We start from the raw sequence: 18,530 nt of genomic DNA, 5'->3' as shown, positions 1-18,530 counted from the left end.
AGTCCTCCACTTGCAGATTTACAGAAGGTGCTGGTTTCCCAGTACAGTTAATACTTACGAGATGGAAACTTGCTGATATTGTTGGCCACACGAATAAGCATACGGGCTCCCTTTATGTGATCACCACATTTAACATGAATCTGAAACACAAATGTGAGAGATTGAAAGAGTTTAACAGTTGCAATATTCAGGGCAGGGATAGAGAACCTTTACCTCTGGGTTAAATTTGAACTTTAAATGAGGCCCCCTTCCTCTCCCCTGGGGCCTCTGGGGCAAGGAAGATTCCTTGGTGGGCTTTCCCTCATCACAGAGAGCAGGGGCAGAGCAACCAGGCTCCCTGACCAAGGCACTCACTGGAGGAGCCACAGGCAGAACTTTTGGCCAGGAGCCCAGTGATGTTCAAAGATGTGGACTGCCACTGTTATCATGGATGGCCCTCCTGATTTCATCTGGCCCACAGGGTGAAGTTCCAGGGGAACAATCCATGACCAAGACTCAAATTAGTTTGGGATTCCTTATGTGGGGTATGTTCACTTGTGGGGACATCCACAAGAAGGGGCAGTCCAGTCTGAGGTGCTGTGAGGTAGAAAAAAAGATTTCAGCAGAAAAGGAAAGATTTGGCTTTAAAAGAGAATTAGACAAATAAAACTATCAATAGTTACTGTATATATTACCTCCAAAATCTGAATCCCAGTTACTGGGAAATGTGGTTGTAAGAGTGCTATTGCACTCATTTCCTGCTGTGGGCTTCCCACAGGTATCTCTTTGGCCACTGTGGAATGAGAAAGCCTATATAGGCTGTAGCTCTGATCCAGCAGGGCTCCTCTTATATTCTTAATATGTCTTCCAGTAAGGTTTACACAGTTTACATATAGTTTCCCCTTATTAATCCCTCTGTATTTCAAAGCATTACCTTTACTAAAATGTAGCTGTGTAGAATCATAAGGTTTGTAGCCATCTCAGAAGGTATTTTAATTTTCTGAGTTTTTAGTTCTGAATACATACTAAAGAGAACATCATGGGCATTCCGATAGTTCCCTTTCGAAAAACAAACAGAACAGTGATTAGATTTTAATTTTTGTCAGTTATTCTCATCATACTCTGGCTGCCCTTTTGAGCTAAATTATTTTATTTATGTATTAAATTTATATCCAGCCTTTTTTCTTCCAAAGAACTCAAGGTGGCTTACAGAATACTCCTCTTGCTCTTAATCTTATCCCTACAACAACAGTTCTGTGATAGGTTGGGCTAAGAGTCTGACTGGCCCAAAGTCACCCAAAGTTGGCTTCATGGCTGAGTGGGGACTAGAGCCCAGGTCATCAGAGTTCAGTCCCATGCTCTACTATACCACACCAGCTTTCCAGTTAGGTAAATGTAATACAGTTGTGTGATCAAGGGCATAGGGCATCTGATACGGAAACTTCTGGTCTAGATCATGCTTACATCAACAATTTATATATTCAGTGACAACTGGGTTCAATAATCATGACACATCAAGAACAAGTGTTTTCAATAGAGGTCAAAGTTAAGACAGAGGCCATGAAAATGCAAATCTTGTAATTAAATATACTGTTGAGTTATCTCTGCAGCCCTCTCTGCTTTTGCTTTCAAATACAAATATCCATGTGATTAAGTACATAGCAAATTCTGAAATCTGTACTTCAGAGAAAGTTAAGGGAAATATTATAATTTCATTCATTTGAAAGAGGTAAATTCACATTTTATTGCAGGTAGAAACACTAGAAAACAAATTCCATTATTTGGATATTCATTCACACTTGACAGCATTACTCAGAAATATTCCAAGTCTCTGGCATGGTGCTGAGGTCTAGACTGGTCACTTTGTTTCCTTCAGAGCTGTGCTATCTTGAAAAAAGGGAATGTTTTAAACTTCTTGTGCTACTCTGCATTACCCTGGTACAGAAGAGAGGAGTAGTAGTAGCAAGTGATACTGCAGTTTTGGGAGAAGATAGAAGGCAAAATATAGATTTCACCCCTTAGTAAGTTCTAGGTTCCTTGGAAAAAGGGCAAAGCAATAAAGATACAGCCTTTCCTAGAATCATAAAATAGTAGAGTTGAAAGGCACCATCGGACAATTGGGTCCAACCCCCTGTCAAGTTCACCCATCCATCTCAGGTGGCTGTCCAGTTGCATCTTGACTTCCTCCAGTGTGGGAGAACCTACAACCTCCCTAGGTAATTAGTTCTGCTGTCATACTGCTGTAAGTCAGGAAGTTTCCTCTGCCCCGTCCACTCCCCCAGCTATTGTTCCAGCTGTCAAATATGTTCCTCTGAGGAGACCAGGGACTCTCAAACGGGTGGAAGAGAACCAACTGAAGTGCTAAGTGCACTGCATTATACCTGCACACTGTTCTTCTCTAGCAATGATTATGGCTGTCCGGGCTGCTTCTCGGTATTGCTTTAGTGCCATGTATAACCGAAACAGATACTTGGCTTCCTTTATTAGAACAAAAAGACAGCTACATGTAAAAGAGTGCACTGTACCATTAATACTACCTTGATTTTAACCACCTTTCATACAAAAGTGTTTCTTAGCTGCCAGTTTTAAGAATTATAGCCTTGCTGCCTAGGATTTGTAAGTGCACAGACCATCTTGACTGCACCCATCTTTTATATTCCTAAGTGCACTTTAAAATTGCTCCCCGCTTGCATGTAGGATTTGAACATCTCCACAAGGTTAATGTGTTGTCTTGCCAAACACAAGATCATCCAAGTCCACTGAAATTATCTCATTTGCAAAGAATTTTGTTACATTGGTTTCTAAAAATTGTCCCTATGCTTAAATTTGAGAAATTAGGCTACACATGGTGATAACACATGGTAGCAGGCTACTATCATGCCATAAATTAATAACATACTTCAATTTACATTCATGGACAAATGAAGTTCTATACAATAGTCACATTCCTCTAATATTCTAATTAATATTGGCTGAAACATTTTAGTTCCTGTGAATATGTTCTGGGCTGAGAACTAGTGACAGCAGCATCACTTCAGCTGTATAAAATGCCCCAAAAAGCAGTGGGATTGGGATTCAGAATTTTGCCTCAAATGATGCTCTCTATGAATCTATAGTCTTATTCTTTGTAGTGCAGTCCTCCTTATGTTTACCCTGAAATAAATCCCACTGAGTTTGATGGGCATTATCTGCAGGTAAGAGCGTAGAGAATACAGGAGTGAAGCTTCAGATCTTCTTTAAAAGGAAAGCAAAACAGCATGATTGGATGAAGTAAATAAATACTCACAGAAACAGACTGTGGCAGATGCCGTAAAGCAGTTAGAAGAACAAAAGAGATTTCAAATGAGAAAATAAAGCTGTGGCAAGGTGGGGTGGGGTGGGGTGGATACTATTAAGCATTGTAATGTGCATGAACACGCAAACTAATATAATCTATCCTATCCTAACCCATCCTATCCTAAAATTTGATTCCAAAGCATTTCCCAACTCAAGCCTTCCCTAAAATAACAGACATTGTGTGGTTTTGGTTACATAGGATGTTGGAATCATGTCCAAATTCCATCTTACTTCCACATTCAGTATGGAAATTACATTGTTCTGGAAACAATTGTTCTGGCCCTACATGCTTCTGACAGTGATAGTACAGTCACAGTCTCAGAACAATACAGAAAAGCAAGCCAACAATAGCAAATTATTGCCATTGATTGGACATTTTACATATTGCACAGAGGCTAAACAATTGGATGCATACCCAGCATGGAGCTGCATCAATCACGGCTCCTGAACAAAGAATCCTGGATAACATGACTGCATATAAACATGGGTTTATCAGGTTTGTACTTTGTACTTTTAGATGGACACTTAATGTTTCATGGACATGTCAGTGCCAATGTATCAGTGACTGAACAAATGATCCTGTTTTAGCACTAGGCAAGGGTTGTTTAACCATCATATAACATCCATTGAGTAGGTCTGCATGACACAAAGAGCCTTAGAAATGCCCAGCTGGGGCTAACCTATTCATTATGGCACATGGTATGCACTATAGCTCCTCACAAATACAATAACCCACAATGGGCTGACAAGTCATGTGAACTGGCTCACTGTGAAGATAAAATCACTCACATTACCTTTCAATTGGATGCCACTAGTTCTGCAGTACAGTCTTATAAGTGTGTTTGGTGCACTATCGAGTCCTGTTTTGTTGGTTGAATTTTAGCTGCTGCAACTGAGGATGTGAACGTGTTTGGTGTGCTCCTTTTGAGACAATTACACTTAGCAAAAGGAAGAAAGCCACCTAGGTTCAGCAGGCAATTAATCACTTTTTCGAAAGCAGTTGTCCCAGACACCTTGGAGGAGATGGTAACTCTTCTCTGACTGCAAGGGTTCTTCTGACCAGTAACAAATGTTTCCCATTTTCTACTGGTTTTTAAGGTTATTATATTGTTTTAATGATCTTGCAAGCCACCCAGGAAGTTTTGCAAGCTGAAGGGTAGCCTATCAGCATTTCAAGTAAAAGGAAGACACTAAAGAGAAGAAACCCAGAAAATCTCTGGAACTTACTTCCCTGCACTCACTCACTAGGAATGCTAGGGATGTAGATTCCAGCCTAGCCATCTTCTGACATACTAGCTTTCTAAGTGGAAGAAATGATTTTGTATGAAGGACCGCTTAATCAAGGGAGCCTCCTCATACAAACTAAACAATACAGTCCTGGGTTATTTAACCAGGAATTTCTGGGAACAAGCACATGTGTTGTACATGAACCATTTCCACTTATAATGGTTGGATTAATTCTGGGTTATTTAACACTTGTACAATCCAGAGTTTCTGAGTTCCCATATCCTGAAAAATCCCAGAAACAGGGCTTTCCTTTGGACTGCTAATTAAAAGCAGAAATGGACCATATATTCCACTCTCTCCGGAAATTCCTGGATTAAACACCCAGGAATTGAGCAAAGATCAAATTTAGCTGAAAAACAAAGCAGAAGGCTAAAGTAAACTGAACACAGGTTCTACATATGGAACTACCTTTGGTATGCCATCATTCTCTCCCAAAAGGTAATTTATAAGTTGATTGGTCAGAGCTTCATCTTTTGCCTGTCCCACCTGTTGAAAAAATGTACAAACACATTCTGTGGAAAAACTACTGAGTTCCTTTATGTGAAATGAATACTTATATACTGAAACTGCAATGGAAAGGGTCGTGTCTACGATGCTTCTTACCGTTTCTATAGCCATTTCTATAGCCATATTATCATCTGAATTTGGACTTTTCAAAAAGTGTTTTAATGCCTGGAAAAAAATCATATACAGTGTTACATGCCTACATTTAACCATTTATTTACTTTTTTTAAAATTAAAATCTCTGGAAACATATCTAAGAACACAGTACCATTCTTCACTATTTCAGTTTCATGAAATCAATGTTTTTTTCAGATTCCTCACTGAACAAAACAAGCAAGTATATCGGACTACTAAGCTTCCTTAACTTTTCACCTAAAAAAAGGGCTCTGCCAACAAGATGCTCAGTATGTTGCTTACAATTTAATCACCTAGTCCTTGCAGTCTATGACAAAGCACACTGTGAATGTTAGGCCACATTCACAAGACACTATAAGTCTTGTGCTGTGCATCATTGACAGATTATTTATCAAGTGAGTTTTTAGTACAGACATGCCTAAGATTCGAGGGTGACAGCTGGAATATGACTGCACTACTGAGAAGGTAATCAGTACTAACTCCATTTCCCTTTAATAAAATTAGCCATCCTGACGTTGCTATTATCCATAATTCCTCTTTTCCACTCAATGACTAATAGCATTTTGGAGGGCAATTTGAAATGGGGAAGATACACTGGGTAGGCAGTGTTAAACACCCTCCCCAGCACTGCAGCTTTTACCCAAATCAGGCACAAGAGCAGCTGCTTTATAATAAATAAAAGGTTGTTGAGAGATCTTGTATTGCTCTCATATCCCTTCTAGTTTGGCCCTTTGTTTCACCCAGTAAGGTTGTATTTATCCAGTCTGGTATACTGACCCGTGCATATTGGCCACAAAGAAGGAAGAATCTTCCTGCCTGAAAATGTTTTTTCTCCCCTTCAAAATATAAGGCAATGCTTTGGTAATCTTCATTTGTTGTGTCCTCAGAACCTGCAATAGGTGGAGAAAAAAAACAAAACTAAAAACAACGGTTTCTTTTTGAAGAGCCCCTTATTTGGAGAAATGTTCACATTGGAGCAGAGACTAGCTTCACTTCTATATATGGAACAGAATTCATGAAATGGGGCTTTCTCAACTTCTCCTTCCAGGTGAGTTCAAGGGTAAGGGCAAGGATTTCCTTGCTATCATTAGCTAAGGAATCCTTGGGGGTTTGCTGTTTGCAGTAGAATCCTTTGCTTCTTACTGAATTCCCGATAGCACTAGCAACACGAGACAAGGGAATAATCACTCTGCTTATCTTCAATCTCTTATTAGAGATCAGAAATAAGAAAGGGATAGGCAATGTTGCCACTGTGGTTTATGAATAGGAGTCTCGTGGGCAACTAGAAACAGCTCAGCAAACTGTACTTTTTTGTACCTCTTGTGCAGAATATAATGCAAGAGAATGCATATAGAGGAAGAAGTTCACAGAATGTAATTCACCTCCCAGAACACTGGTTGCCCCTTATGTGAACAGGATAACAATTTAGGCTCCAAGCTATTGTGGCTTTTCTCTGTTCTTACAATTTCAAAAATGTCAGGAGCCAGCTGGACCGATAATTCTATTTTGCATAATTCTGGGAAAAATGACAGTTTCCTTTTTGTAACAAATTTTACAGCATAACTACTATCACCTTGCATTTCCTAAGCTTTTTCAAATCAATCACACTGATGGATTTTGCAATCCTATACCCACTTACCTGGAAGTAAGCTCCATAAAAATCAATGGGACTTATTATTACTATTATTATTATTATTATTATTATTATTATTATTATTATTATTACATTTCTATGCTGCCCCTTGCCGAAACCTCGGGGCGGCTTACAACACGATAAAATACATTGAAATACAATAGTACATAATAAATTACCATTAAATAAAAAATACAAAAAATACATTGATTGACAAATATAAAATTAAAATTATCAGTATAAAATAAGTAAATAAAAATATAGGAGGAGAAAGAGAAGGAAGAAAAGGAAGAAGAAAAGGAAGAAGAAGTTGCCCTGGCCAGATTATATGTTTTAACAATTAAAATGATGTTTAAATAAAAAGGTCTTTTAAGTAAATGTGTACTGGATTGCACTGGCAATGGATTTCCTATGGCAAGACCCCAAGCTCAGCTCCAGATACAAGAAAGTTATAAGTCAATGTGCGGTAGAGAACTCTAGACAGCAATAACCTTAGGCTGCAATACATACTAATTATGTCGGCATAGATCTCCATCTTATTGTGCTGCTGGGCCAGGGAGAAAGCTTCATCATTACATTTGGACATCACCAAAAACTGAATGGCAGAACCATAATCACCCAATTGCAGAAAGAATCTAAACAGAATGAACCAATTCATTATTTGTTTAATGTTTTTTAAAAATTAAAAGAACAAAATATTCAATTATTTCATTTGCACATAAATTCTAAATAGCAATTTAAAGGAATGCTCTATAGTATTTTAATACTACAGCAGCAGTATTCATTATTCTAATAACCATTTATATGATTCTTATATTTATATGGTCCTTTTGAAGCAAGAAATATATATTTAGCAGAAATTCAAAGGTAAAGATTTATAAGGATCTTCTCGCATCCCTAAGATGCCTCAGGCTACTGCTATTATTGCATCACCTGAATCACCACCACCACCACCACCTCCACCACCACCAAAACTACTTGATGCCATACAACATTTACAAAATAGGGCAGTCCTGCTCTTAGGGTTACTTTCTATTTTGGAAACAAAGGATGCAATTCTCTTCCTACTAGTATTTTGCTGAAGGGAACTGTAACAACTGTGCAAGGAGCCAAAAAGGCAAATTTTTCTGAACTGGTTCCTATTTAGCCCTTAAAACTAAAAAAAACATATGGAGCTCAATCATACCAGGCAAAAGGGAAATGGGCTTTCTCAACATTGAGCTCTGATTGCATCCAAACTACCCATCCTTTAGGCATTCAAAGGATATACAGAGAGCTGGAGAATGAAGTAAAATGAACTTGGAAAATTAGGCAGCTCTAAGTCTCTAAATCTGGCAATAGTGGTTGTTCAAAGAAGAGCTAGCTTATGCAACAGTTACAACCACTACACACCCTGGATGATTCTCCTCAACCTGACTGTTCTGCATGCTGATAGTTTCTGTCCCACATTCTGGGGGGAAGACCCTATTTGGAGAGATCATATTAGTTCTGAAAGCAAGAACAAATGTGTTCCTGATGCTTTTAGGAACATTAACTGTGAATAACTTATTTGCTTTTTGCTATTCTTGTAATTTACAAAAAAAGGACATAATGTTTTTTCACTCATCAGTGATGTGTATGGAGAGTCAAACAAAACATACTAAAGTATTTTTAGCCTTAGAGGTTTTGCATTTGTAATTTGTAATTTAACTATTCTTTCTCTATATGTCTTGACATATAGCAGAGTGATGCTACACCCAGGAGATAGTATCTAGATGACCACAGCGTTATTTAAGATTCCCAGCTATGAGATCAGAAAATTACCCTGACCTCAGAACTGGGGATTAGCGCTCCAATCCTCCTTTCCTGTCTTACAGCCAGCACAGAAGGACCATGATGGCTGTATCTCTAAGACTGCAAGAGTGACTTTGAAGAAGGGCTTTCAGGGGCATTCCAAAGGTAGAAAAGGGAGAAGACCAGTGCAATATATCCTGGCAGTCTTCTTCCCTCACATTCTGAGGTGCTGCAATTAGCTGAAACTGGTCATCCAGGTCTTTTGCAAAGTGGGAGAAGTATGGAGGTAGCTTTTCCCTCCACACAATTTCTACCCTGGATAGGACAGTTGTAATTTCTGAGCAAAGAGGATAATGGTTAACTTCATTGGATAAATCTTCCTAAATATGTTAAAAGATTGAAAAGCTAGATTCTACAGCTCACAATTACCTGGCTACCATCTTGGCTCCATCAAGAGACTGTGTTTCCCTGACAATGCTAACAGCCTTTTCTGGATTGTTAAGGTGGTCCAAATACAGCCGGATAACATTGTCCCACTGTTTGGCATTTTCATAAGCTAAGACAGCTTCTTTGTATCTAGACAGAGAGATAATCACATATTTAGGTTTAGACTCCAAAATTACTAGGGCTAAAAATTTTAATTGAACAGTAAGAATAGTGATTTAAAATGCTAACAAACATTACAACCCTGCCCCACTCTGATAAATGGAACACTGGCATTACCGAACCTAAACACTATATAAAGGATTGTCTCCAATAGTGGTCATTGTCAGCAGACTGGGACACAGTGTGCAAACTGGCTGCACTCAGACAACATGCTAAGAATGGTTTCTTGGGACAGGAATTAAGAATAGAGGGAAGGATAGAGAGCATAGGCCCAAGAGGAGAACAGAATCATTCACATCTTGCTAAATTATTGTTTAACATGATGTACCAAGGATTTAGTAAATGCAACAACAACAGCAACACCCAACTCCTAAATGTAAAACTCTCTGTGAACCACCTCCTTCTTTTCTTGAAGGGAGAAAAGCAAGAGGCAAATTAATCCTAAAAGAGCATTTTCTGCTTGATGTTCCTTATATAAAAAGCAACCAGTGATGTTACATAGTAGGCAAAGATTTTAAGTATAACTGAAGCTTTAGAATAGACTTTTGTATTTGACGTTAGATACATACCTGCCATCTGCTTCCTTTGCTTTAGCATACTGAAGATGTATTTTTGGAGAGGATACATGCGGGAGAAGCTCACCAACTTTTGCCCTAGACAACATAAATAAATAAATTATATTTCATAATTATAATTTCACAAATACATTCTTTCATTTGCTTTCTCTCATACTTACCCTATCACATGAATTTAGATAAATTGCCCTAATATTAATTAATTCTGCGAAACAGTAGAAATGCCTCAAAAATATCCAGAGTAGCATGGGAAGCAAGGTGGGAGGATGCAAGGGAAAAGAATTGGGAAAAAAATGCTTTCCCCTCACTTCCATGAAAGGCAGCCTCCACTGGATCAAGCACTGCAGAAAATATACTCTTCTTCACTTTATCCTCACAAACAACCATGTCAGGTAGCTTTCACTGAGAATCAGTGACTGGTCCTAAGGCAAGCTTCCTAGCAACGTGGACTGGTTCACATGATCAGTACACCGTATTAATCTGGTTTGCATGATCTATGCAGCCCAGTGTGGTTTATTTAAGCCATGATGAGCCATGGTGGCTGCAGGCCCCAGGCTGCCTACTGACTGTGGCGTTATAACATTTGAATACAGGCAGCAGGGTTTGTTTGAGAGTTAAACAACCCTCAAATTTCCATGGTTTCTTGAAGAGTTATCTGAGGGTTGTTTAACCTTTCAACTATTCCTGCCAGCTGGGTTTGCATGAGACAACAAACCATGGCAATCCACCTACTGGGGCTTGAATATTAAAAATAGCCACCTGCATGTCTCATTTTTTAAACCACAGTAGATTGCATTGATAATACAAATTGCCCACTGGCTCTTGGAGTCTGAAAGAAGTCAGAAGAATGGGTTTACTTACATGTTTGGAATCTAAAGTACAGAGCTATTTTCTGCTAAAGGCTACACTACTAATATCTCTGTTTTCCTTCCTAACCCCCATTTTTAGCCAGAGGAGAGGTAGTATCTTTGAATGACACCACATTAACAGCAATGGTATCACACTAATGGCAATAGAAATAAAAAGGAGATTCATCAAAGTCTTTTGTATTTGATAACTTTGCTTTATCATTTGATAGGCGACCAATATTGCACTTACCAGTTTTTGCAGCGGATATACACTGATGCTGCTTTGTCATAATATTGCCCTTTTTCATAGAGCTGGGCAGCTTCTGAAAATTGCTACAATATAAGAAGCAGAACAAATGTTTATTTGGCTTAACATTTGTATCACAAATCCTTTATTTCTATATAGTACAAGTTCTAACTACCTTCATACTCTCCAGAATAGCTCCACAGTCTCTCTTCAACATCCTGCTTGGATGTTTGATGGCTTGGTTAATACCTCGTCGAATGTCACCCATGCGAATGGACATCTGAGCCACTCCAGCTAGGCAAGCCTCATCATGCTCTTGAAACTAGAAATCAAGAGGATGGCATAAAGATGCAGAAGTAAACATATTCACACAGCTAAAAGCACAAGATCCACAGACTGACTGTGAATGTTTTGGAAGTACTGGAAGCAGCCATCATTCTGGAATTATTAAAACAAGGACTTAAAACAGTGAGGTTATTTTTCTGTTTAAATTTTTAACTGTTTTTTGATGATGATATATTTATGCAAGGAATAGCTGAGGTGTACATATATAGTATCAGCTTTCAAACACATTCTCTGAAAGAAGCAAGTGTTTCTCAAATCAATTATCCTATTATCATTATTTTAAAAATCCAAAGCATAGATATATCTAATTAAGGAAGAAGACATTTTATTTTTCTGTGCTAGACTAAGATATTTAAATAAAGAATCAGTGCTTGTAACATAACAATAATTCCAATAATGTACCTAAATATTTGGTGTTGTCTGATTTAAAAGTGATAACTCAAGTGACAAAAACATTCCTAATATTACTAATGTAAGCCACAGCCTGGTGAATATTAAAACAGTAAATTTAAGTAAATCTTAAACTAAAAAGTTCATATTATTTAAGTGTGTGAAAATCTGTCACAACATTGCCACCAAGAAAGAGGGTTACCTTACTGTTGCCTGTAATTCCTTTTTCATAATGTGCCAAAGCATTCACATAATCACCCCTAAAATAAAAAGTCAGATTAAAATTAAAAGCCAGATGGAGGTTTCTGCAAAATGGACACCCACAAGTCACTTGAAGAATTGTGTAGATCCATTCGCTGTTTACCTCTAGGAGCAGCAAAGTGTGGAGCAGACCAAATAAATGACTGTACTGCAACTCCCCTCCCTTCAAACTATAACCCCCTTTCTGGTTTAGCATACAAATGTCAAGGGAAGCTGCTGTCTGAACTTAACCTTGGCATATTTTCCTGTGACTTATGCTCACTTACAGTGATCTGAATCCAGGCCTACATGTTTCTTTTTATTTATCTAGCTCTACATACATGAAGCAATTTAACACAGGATCCTGTCTTGAATTGGAACTAAGTAATTTTTAAAGACCATTGGATCTTTTCAAGCTCTACAGAACAGGCTCATTCCCATTATGAAGAGCTGGTCAACTGAACTGCTGCACTTACAAAAGGGATCTTATGAGCATTTAACTTTTTTTTTTCATTTTTTTCTACATCATACCAGCAATGACAGGAGAATAGTACATTCAAAACAACTCTACTCCACTAACTGAGAAACTCGGTGGCAGACCCTTTGCTTGTTAAGAGATATTAAGCAGTTGTACTTTCTTACTACTATTTAATACACAGCCCATTTTGTAAAACTCATCATAAATTTTTAGAGACATAAACAATTTACCAGACTACCAAAATAATCACAAACCATTGATCTGCCTCTATCTGTGTGCTATAGGATAGCTGCAGCAACTGGTCTAATAAGAATTAAATCTCAGGCTTACTGGTATGGGTGTGTGCGCATGTGTGACTGTCCTATTTTATTTGGTTGCATGGCTGCTGTGGGTTTTTATTTCTATGTAATATATTTTAGTGTGCTCTTACTGTTTTCAGGAAGTCATTCTGAGAATGGATATCAGAAGCAAGTAGACATACATACTTACATATATTTGTAACATATACATATGAATTAAATAACAAAATAAATGTTAGTGGAATTTTAAGAGAGAACATACGTGAACTCCAGCTGCACAGCATACTCTTTTGATATGAATGGGATGTGATCTGGTGCCAAACGTTTAGCTAGCTGAAGTGCACTATCCCAGTGTTGCAAATCTCTTCTCATCTGTTACCAAAAGTAGATTTTAATAGATACCCCTTCCCTGAAAACAGCATGTTAAAAAAGAATCAAGTAGCATTCAATTAAATATCAGATAACTTAATCTCTCACCTCCAGTGCAGCAGCAGGGCAAGAAGATGCCAAATATAAATCCTGAGCCAAGTTAAAATTATTAGTGAACATAGCAAGATGTCCTGCTAAGAGGTTGTGGTCTTCAATGCACTGAAAAAGAGGACACAGACATGCCTGGAATATATCTAATTTGATATAGTACAAACACAGCCATAGACAAGCATGTGGAAGTCAGAAAAGAACAGAGAAAAGGAGATTTCTTTGCCTCTGGGTCATCAACAAAGAGAGAAAATATTTTAGCCAATGGGAATGGGCACAAATGCTGTCGATTCTATGCTGTTTCCTGTATATGTGTTTAATCCACAAAGGCAAACTTAACATGGAAGGCATCACGTGCAAACAGGAGTAATTGCACAGAGTCACTAGATCAGGAATACAGTATTTTATTTGCATAGCCAAATTTTAAAAATATTTTGAGCACTTTCATACGTTGTCAGGCACAGATATTTAGAAAAAAACAAGATCATAATTTTATCCCTCTATACTAAGGTTATTAATTATAAGTTAATTAATTATCAGTTTCTTCTACTCTTAAATTGAAAGAACTTCAAGGACATACTTTGCACTTAGCTCAAGGCTATCATGTTCTCATGTATCAGGCCATCCATTGGCACACAGAGGCATTCAATGCTTTGTTCCAGTGGAACCCACTACAAGTGCAATAGGAAGGTAATAGACAAGTCAGAATGGGCAAAGTCAGTGGGACTTGCAGAAGGAAGCTCCACTGATCTGTCCTATTCCAGAAGGAAGTGCTTCCAGTAGTTTTCGGATTGCCTTCAAAAGCACTAGCTTTTTCTTGTACTATTGGTGGATCCAGCAGGTGCAACAGAAATAGTATAGTTCAAGATTATGTGCATAATCTTATACAGTCACTGCATAAAAACTGGAATGTGTAAACTGTTACCTTTATTTGTTCTAATGACATGACCATTCCCACATTTCTAATTGTTCTGTAAACCCGTATTGCAAATTCCAACTCCATGTGATGTAAGCAAGCTCTGGCTAGCTCATTCCAACTTGACTGATTGTTCAGAAGTTTGCATATCTCCCATGATTCAGAGAATCTATGCAAAATTTTAGACAAAACAAAAGCAGGAATTGCACTAAGCATGGATGGCTCCTGGAAGTTGAAGAATCTCTTGGGCACTGTAATTAAAAGGAAACTCACCTTTTCAATATTATAGTCTGTGTAAGTGTTTGTTTCAGCTCACTACTCCCCAGGTCTTTCAAGGTGCCAAGAAAGCTATGAGTACTAAGGGAGATGTTATTGACTTTTCCACTCTGAGTCTGACAAGTTAATTCTCCATTATACAACAGCAATGGTTTATGAGAATAAGGAACTTTGGTGCTTCCTGCCAAAATCACCTTGGACCCTGTATTACATACAATGAGAGAAAAAAATTAAATTTCCAATTAGCCCAAAATGAACTTAGCACATAACTGCTGAAAAAAGACTAAGAAACTTATTATGAAATTAATCTCCTGAATTCACTGCAGTTTGTTGCTACTGGTCTGCACAGATGTGATGGGTATAAATACCACAGCATTAGAGCTTCTTAATAGCTGAGTGTCAAATAAGAGAGCTAGGTCAACTGGACATAACACTAAAGCATTGCTCTGACAAGTTAAGCCATAGGAACGTATTCTAGAATATCTTGTAATTCCAAAAAAAGAATTACTCAGTGACACCATTTACTTAGAAATTAACAGCCTAGACATTCTGGTTGAAATTAAGGATAAGCATACATTTTTGAAACCCTGTTTCTTCTATAGCAATTGTTTAACTTTAGAATGTGAACTCCTAGGGTAAATGCCTTTTTTGTCATGTTGTTCTATAAATGTTTGAATAACAACAATACTTTGCAATACCTTGTATAGTATCCTTATGGAAGACATATGTGTATATTTTGTCATCATCATAGGCAACAAATACACCTTTGTCCATTGGCCAGTTTTCCCACAGAATGCCCTTAATAGTTGGCTGGAAATTAGGAATCTCAAAGGCAATATCAATTACCTACAAAAGGCAAAAATGAAAAATTATTTTGTAAATAAAAATGTCAATAGCATGTAAAGAATATACAGGCTGGTGTTATATTAGGATTACAGAAAGATAAAGTTTATGAGACTAGGGTTTCAATAGTACATTTCTTGAATGTACAGAACCAAATTTTTAAAAAATTCCCTGCCTATCACAAAGCAACAGAAATATAGGCTTCTATGACAAGCAATAAAATGGCAGAATATTGCTCAATAAATAAGAAAATACTATGATTCGACATAGGGCAAGATTTCATAGAACTGTTTATATCATACTAATACTTAAAGAAGGGTCAGGGGAAAGGAAGGAGGCTGGAAGACAACAGGATGCAATGTATCATGGGGCCCCAGGCTCCTCCCTTCCCTGCAAACAGCCCCAATACCTCAATTTTCCAACCTTGGAGAAGGAACCAGTGCAGTTCTTTCTATTTCAGCTGCAACAGAGGCAGCGGAGAGGGGGGTTTGAAGCACAGATTACCAATTCTGAGGTTGGAACTCTGTTTCCAACCTTGAATTTGGAATCCAAAGTAATGTATCTCTCTCTAGAAGTTGTCCAGAGACTGTAGAATTATTCTTCCTAGGTGCAATCCCACATATCCTTAGTTAGGTGAAAGTCATACATTTCCCAGCATCCCCAAGACTGCATGGTTGTAGAAGGTAAAATGAGGTAACCTTATGTACCCTTCCCTTACATATCCTAAAAGATGGCTATAATATGAGGTAGAAAAGACATTACATGAAAATAGTTGCAACCTAGAAATTTAAGCAAAATGGAGTAACTTACAGGACAATAAACAAAACCATCACTTTTGTCATCAGTGAAAACTAGTTTGGTTCCATTGGGATCTGGGAAGATTTTTCTTACTCCAACAGAATGCCGATACTCATTCACATACTTCCAGTCTTCTATGTAAAAAGACTGAATAACGCCAGTCTAATAAACAGCAAAAAGGGTCATATGAATAATGTAAGAAACTGACAAACTAAATGTACTTTGACTTAAGTTGGGTAATTTAGGCAGTCTGACTAACAAAAGATTTTTGACATGAAAACCAAGACTAAATTGCTCACCATATTAGCAAATAGGTTTGCCTGCTTGCCCAAACTCTAGCAGCTAAAATAGAGGAAAGAAGAGCTCCTACTAAAGTGGTAAAGATCTATTAGCCGTGTAGAAACGTAATGGAAGGACTGTATTTAGAATGACCCAGTCTCAAATCACCTTTGGACAATTAATGCATGGGCACACTTTTTCATTCTGCTAGGTAATACTGACAATGATCGTGACCCAATTTGCATGAAATGACCCAAAGTTTGTTAACTGTGTGTTCTTTGGGAATAAGCATGGGCTTCCAGAAAGCTAAACCATTCAGAGACACTGCATCCCTTGATGGAGAACAAGTCAGGGTTAGAACCCCCAGAACTAATCACAGGTAGAATGTAGTTGCAAATTTTTGGACAGTAAGGCAAGGAAATTATATTGATTGCATGCACCTATTTTATGTTCCTTGTGTTAGGAAAACATATTTTCAGCAGCAAAGAAGACTTGTACATTTGCTGTCAAAAGAATCCTGGGGGAGATAGGACTCTGGGCTTCATGCCCATATCCTCTACTTCTCTGTAAAGGTACATTTCAATAGAGGAGGAAAGTTGAGCCCCTGTGCTCCACCTAAAGCATCAGTAAGCAAAATGCAGTCTATGGATGACATGCAAGGTTTTCATTTTCCTGTCACAACTAGTAGTCTGACTATTCATCTGACTTTTGGTGAGAATGTAGAGGTGCAGCCAACAGTGGTTTTCAGGAGGCTCTCCAAATCACCAAAATGTTCCATGCCAACTTAAGGATACTAAGGAGGCTGAAAATTGGGCTTTAAGAACAGATGCCACAGGTTATACACCTTTGGTATTCAACTCCTATCCCATTTAATTTTCAGCAGTGAATGGGAGGGCTGCATCTCCATTCCTGAAAAGCCTGAGAGCAGGGTAAAAGGCTACAAGATCCCTATCACTTCTCTATCTCCCTATGCTGTTAGCTGGCAGATAGGAAATAACTGCCTGTTGAAAGACAGCATAAGGTTTCCTTAAAATACAGCAAATTAAGTAAATCTTCCAACAGATAGCCAGTCTCTTTTTCTTGGCCTTGTTCCAATGCAGAAAGCAGAAGATGAGGATCAAGGAGGGAGAGGGCAAAGGAAGGCAGAAAGCGGATGGTGGCTGTAGGGCATCCGCCAAGCAAGATAAACAGGAAAGAAAATGAATAAGGGATGGAGGTGAATGGAAGAGATGAGCAGGGACAGGTGTGTGAACTAGAGGCAGCAGGAGAACATATTGAGGGGGGTGGGGGTTTGCCCAACCCTTTATTTTATTGGGTCTCATTTGTTTTATACACTCACAAAGGATACTAAGTAGGACATCACAGTGTACTGAAATTTATGACCACAAAACATGATAGGGTAATCTAACTATATCTAGTGTTGCTTAGATGATATGAGTTTTGAAACACATACTTACATCAGTACCATAGATGAGGAAATCATTAGTTAAAGAATGGCACAAAATTTTACATTTATCATCTGTATCTGGGAAAAGTCTAGTCTCCCGTTCTTCCTGAGTATTTGAGTGTTCACTTTCAATCTAAAAGAATACAGAAAATGTAGGTTTTGTTATCAGGAATAACAAATTAAATGATTACATTAGCTCATAATTTGGGTTTATTTATTTACTTGTTTACCACATTTGTATGCCGCCCCATAGCCAGAGGCTCTCTGAGCAGCTATATTATATTAAGTTAGCCACATGCCCTATCATTTGATCCTCATCCCTTCTTTTTTTAACTACTTATCTAATTTTCTTTAATTAGATATAAAGTAACAATACCAGCCATAAAATCTTAAAAAGATTTTTCAAACCAACTTATTAATTATGTCATGATCTATAATTTTTTGTCCCTCCGTTGCACAAGCCAAGATGCACTTGGCTCTTTCTTGCTCTCCAATGTGTTATTAAATTATTTTGAAAAAAGCAGTTTTCATTTTTTCTAGTTTGGACTCTAAACAGGTTCATAATTACATGGACACAGCTACAGCTCATTTTTCCCTTGCAATTCAGGTGGTTCTCTTATAGAATTCTTAGTATACTTACCATATGCAACTGAACTTTACCCTCAAAAAGTGCAGCAGCATAGTCTGAATTAAGGCACATGCTGGCTACTGTACCCAGGTATTCCATGTCCTTGAGTTTTTTTACACCTGCAGAATGTTAAAAACAAAATTGCTATGAGTATGCTTCTCTTTGAACATGGCTTTTGTCATTTAAAATGC

At 37.9% G+C, this 18,530-nt stretch overlaps 1 protein-coding gene across 5 annotated transcripts in view; it reads right to left on the bottom strand.

Moving 5' to 3' along the window:
• WDR19 (WD repeat domain 19) overlaps window positions 1–18,530 on the bottom strand; it is a 35,599-nt gene that overhangs the window by 5,308 nt on the left and 11,761 nt on the right. For 2 of the 5 annotated variants that reach the window (XM_044417677.1, XM_044417678.1), the window contains 20 exons: window positions 18,352–18,458; window positions 17,722–17,844; window positions 15,998–16,147; window positions 15,043–15,190; window positions 14,342–14,546; window positions 14,078–14,237; window positions 13,153–13,263; window positions 12,938–13,047; window positions 11,861–11,918; window positions 11,099–11,245; window positions 10,927–11,009; window positions 9,823–9,906; window positions 9,077–9,223; window positions 7,385–7,509; window positions 6,019–6,131; window positions 5,206–5,274; window positions 5,011–5,088; window positions 2,361–2,457; window positions 914–1,038; window positions 59–140 (listed from right to left, as the gene is read on the bottom strand). In XM_044417677.1, coding sequence (XP_044273612.1) covers window positions 59–140; window positions 914–1,038; window positions 2,361–2,457; window positions 5,011–5,088; window positions 5,206–5,274; window positions 6,019–6,131; window positions 7,385–7,509; window positions 9,077–9,223; window positions 9,823–9,906; window positions 10,927–11,009; window positions 11,099–11,245; window positions 11,861–11,918; window positions 12,938–13,047; window positions 13,153–13,263; window positions 14,078–14,237; window positions 14,342–14,546; window positions 15,043–15,190; window positions 15,998–16,147; window positions 17,722–17,844; window positions 18,352–18,458 — 2,322 coding nt within the window. Of the gene's footprint in view, window positions 1–58; window positions 577–913; window positions 1,039–2,360; window positions 2,458–5,010; window positions 5,089–5,205; window positions 5,275–6,018; window positions 6,132–7,384; window positions 7,510–9,076; window positions 9,224–9,822; window positions 9,907–10,926; window positions 11,010–11,098; window positions 11,246–11,860; window positions 11,919–12,937; window positions 13,048–13,152; window positions 13,264–14,077; window positions 14,238–14,341; window positions 14,547–15,042; window positions 15,191–15,997; window positions 16,148–17,721; window positions 17,845–18,351; window positions 18,459–18,530 lie in introns of those variants that run through there. The other 3 variants (XR_006413499.1, XM_044417679.1, XR_006413500.1) reach the window with 3 other exon arrangements.

Source organism: Varanus komodoensis, unplaced genomic scaffold (genome assembly GCF_004798865.1).
Source record: "Varanus komodoensis strain SLA01 unplaced genomic scaffold, ASM479886v1 scaffold9, whole genome shotgun sequence".
NCBI classification, from domain to species: Eukaryota; Metazoa; Chordata; class Lepidosauria; order Squamata; family Varanidae; genus Varanus; species Varanus komodoensis.
The sequence above is the reverse complement of the archived record's forward strand: the minus strand, read 5'-3'. Positions and strand labels throughout refer to the sequence as shown.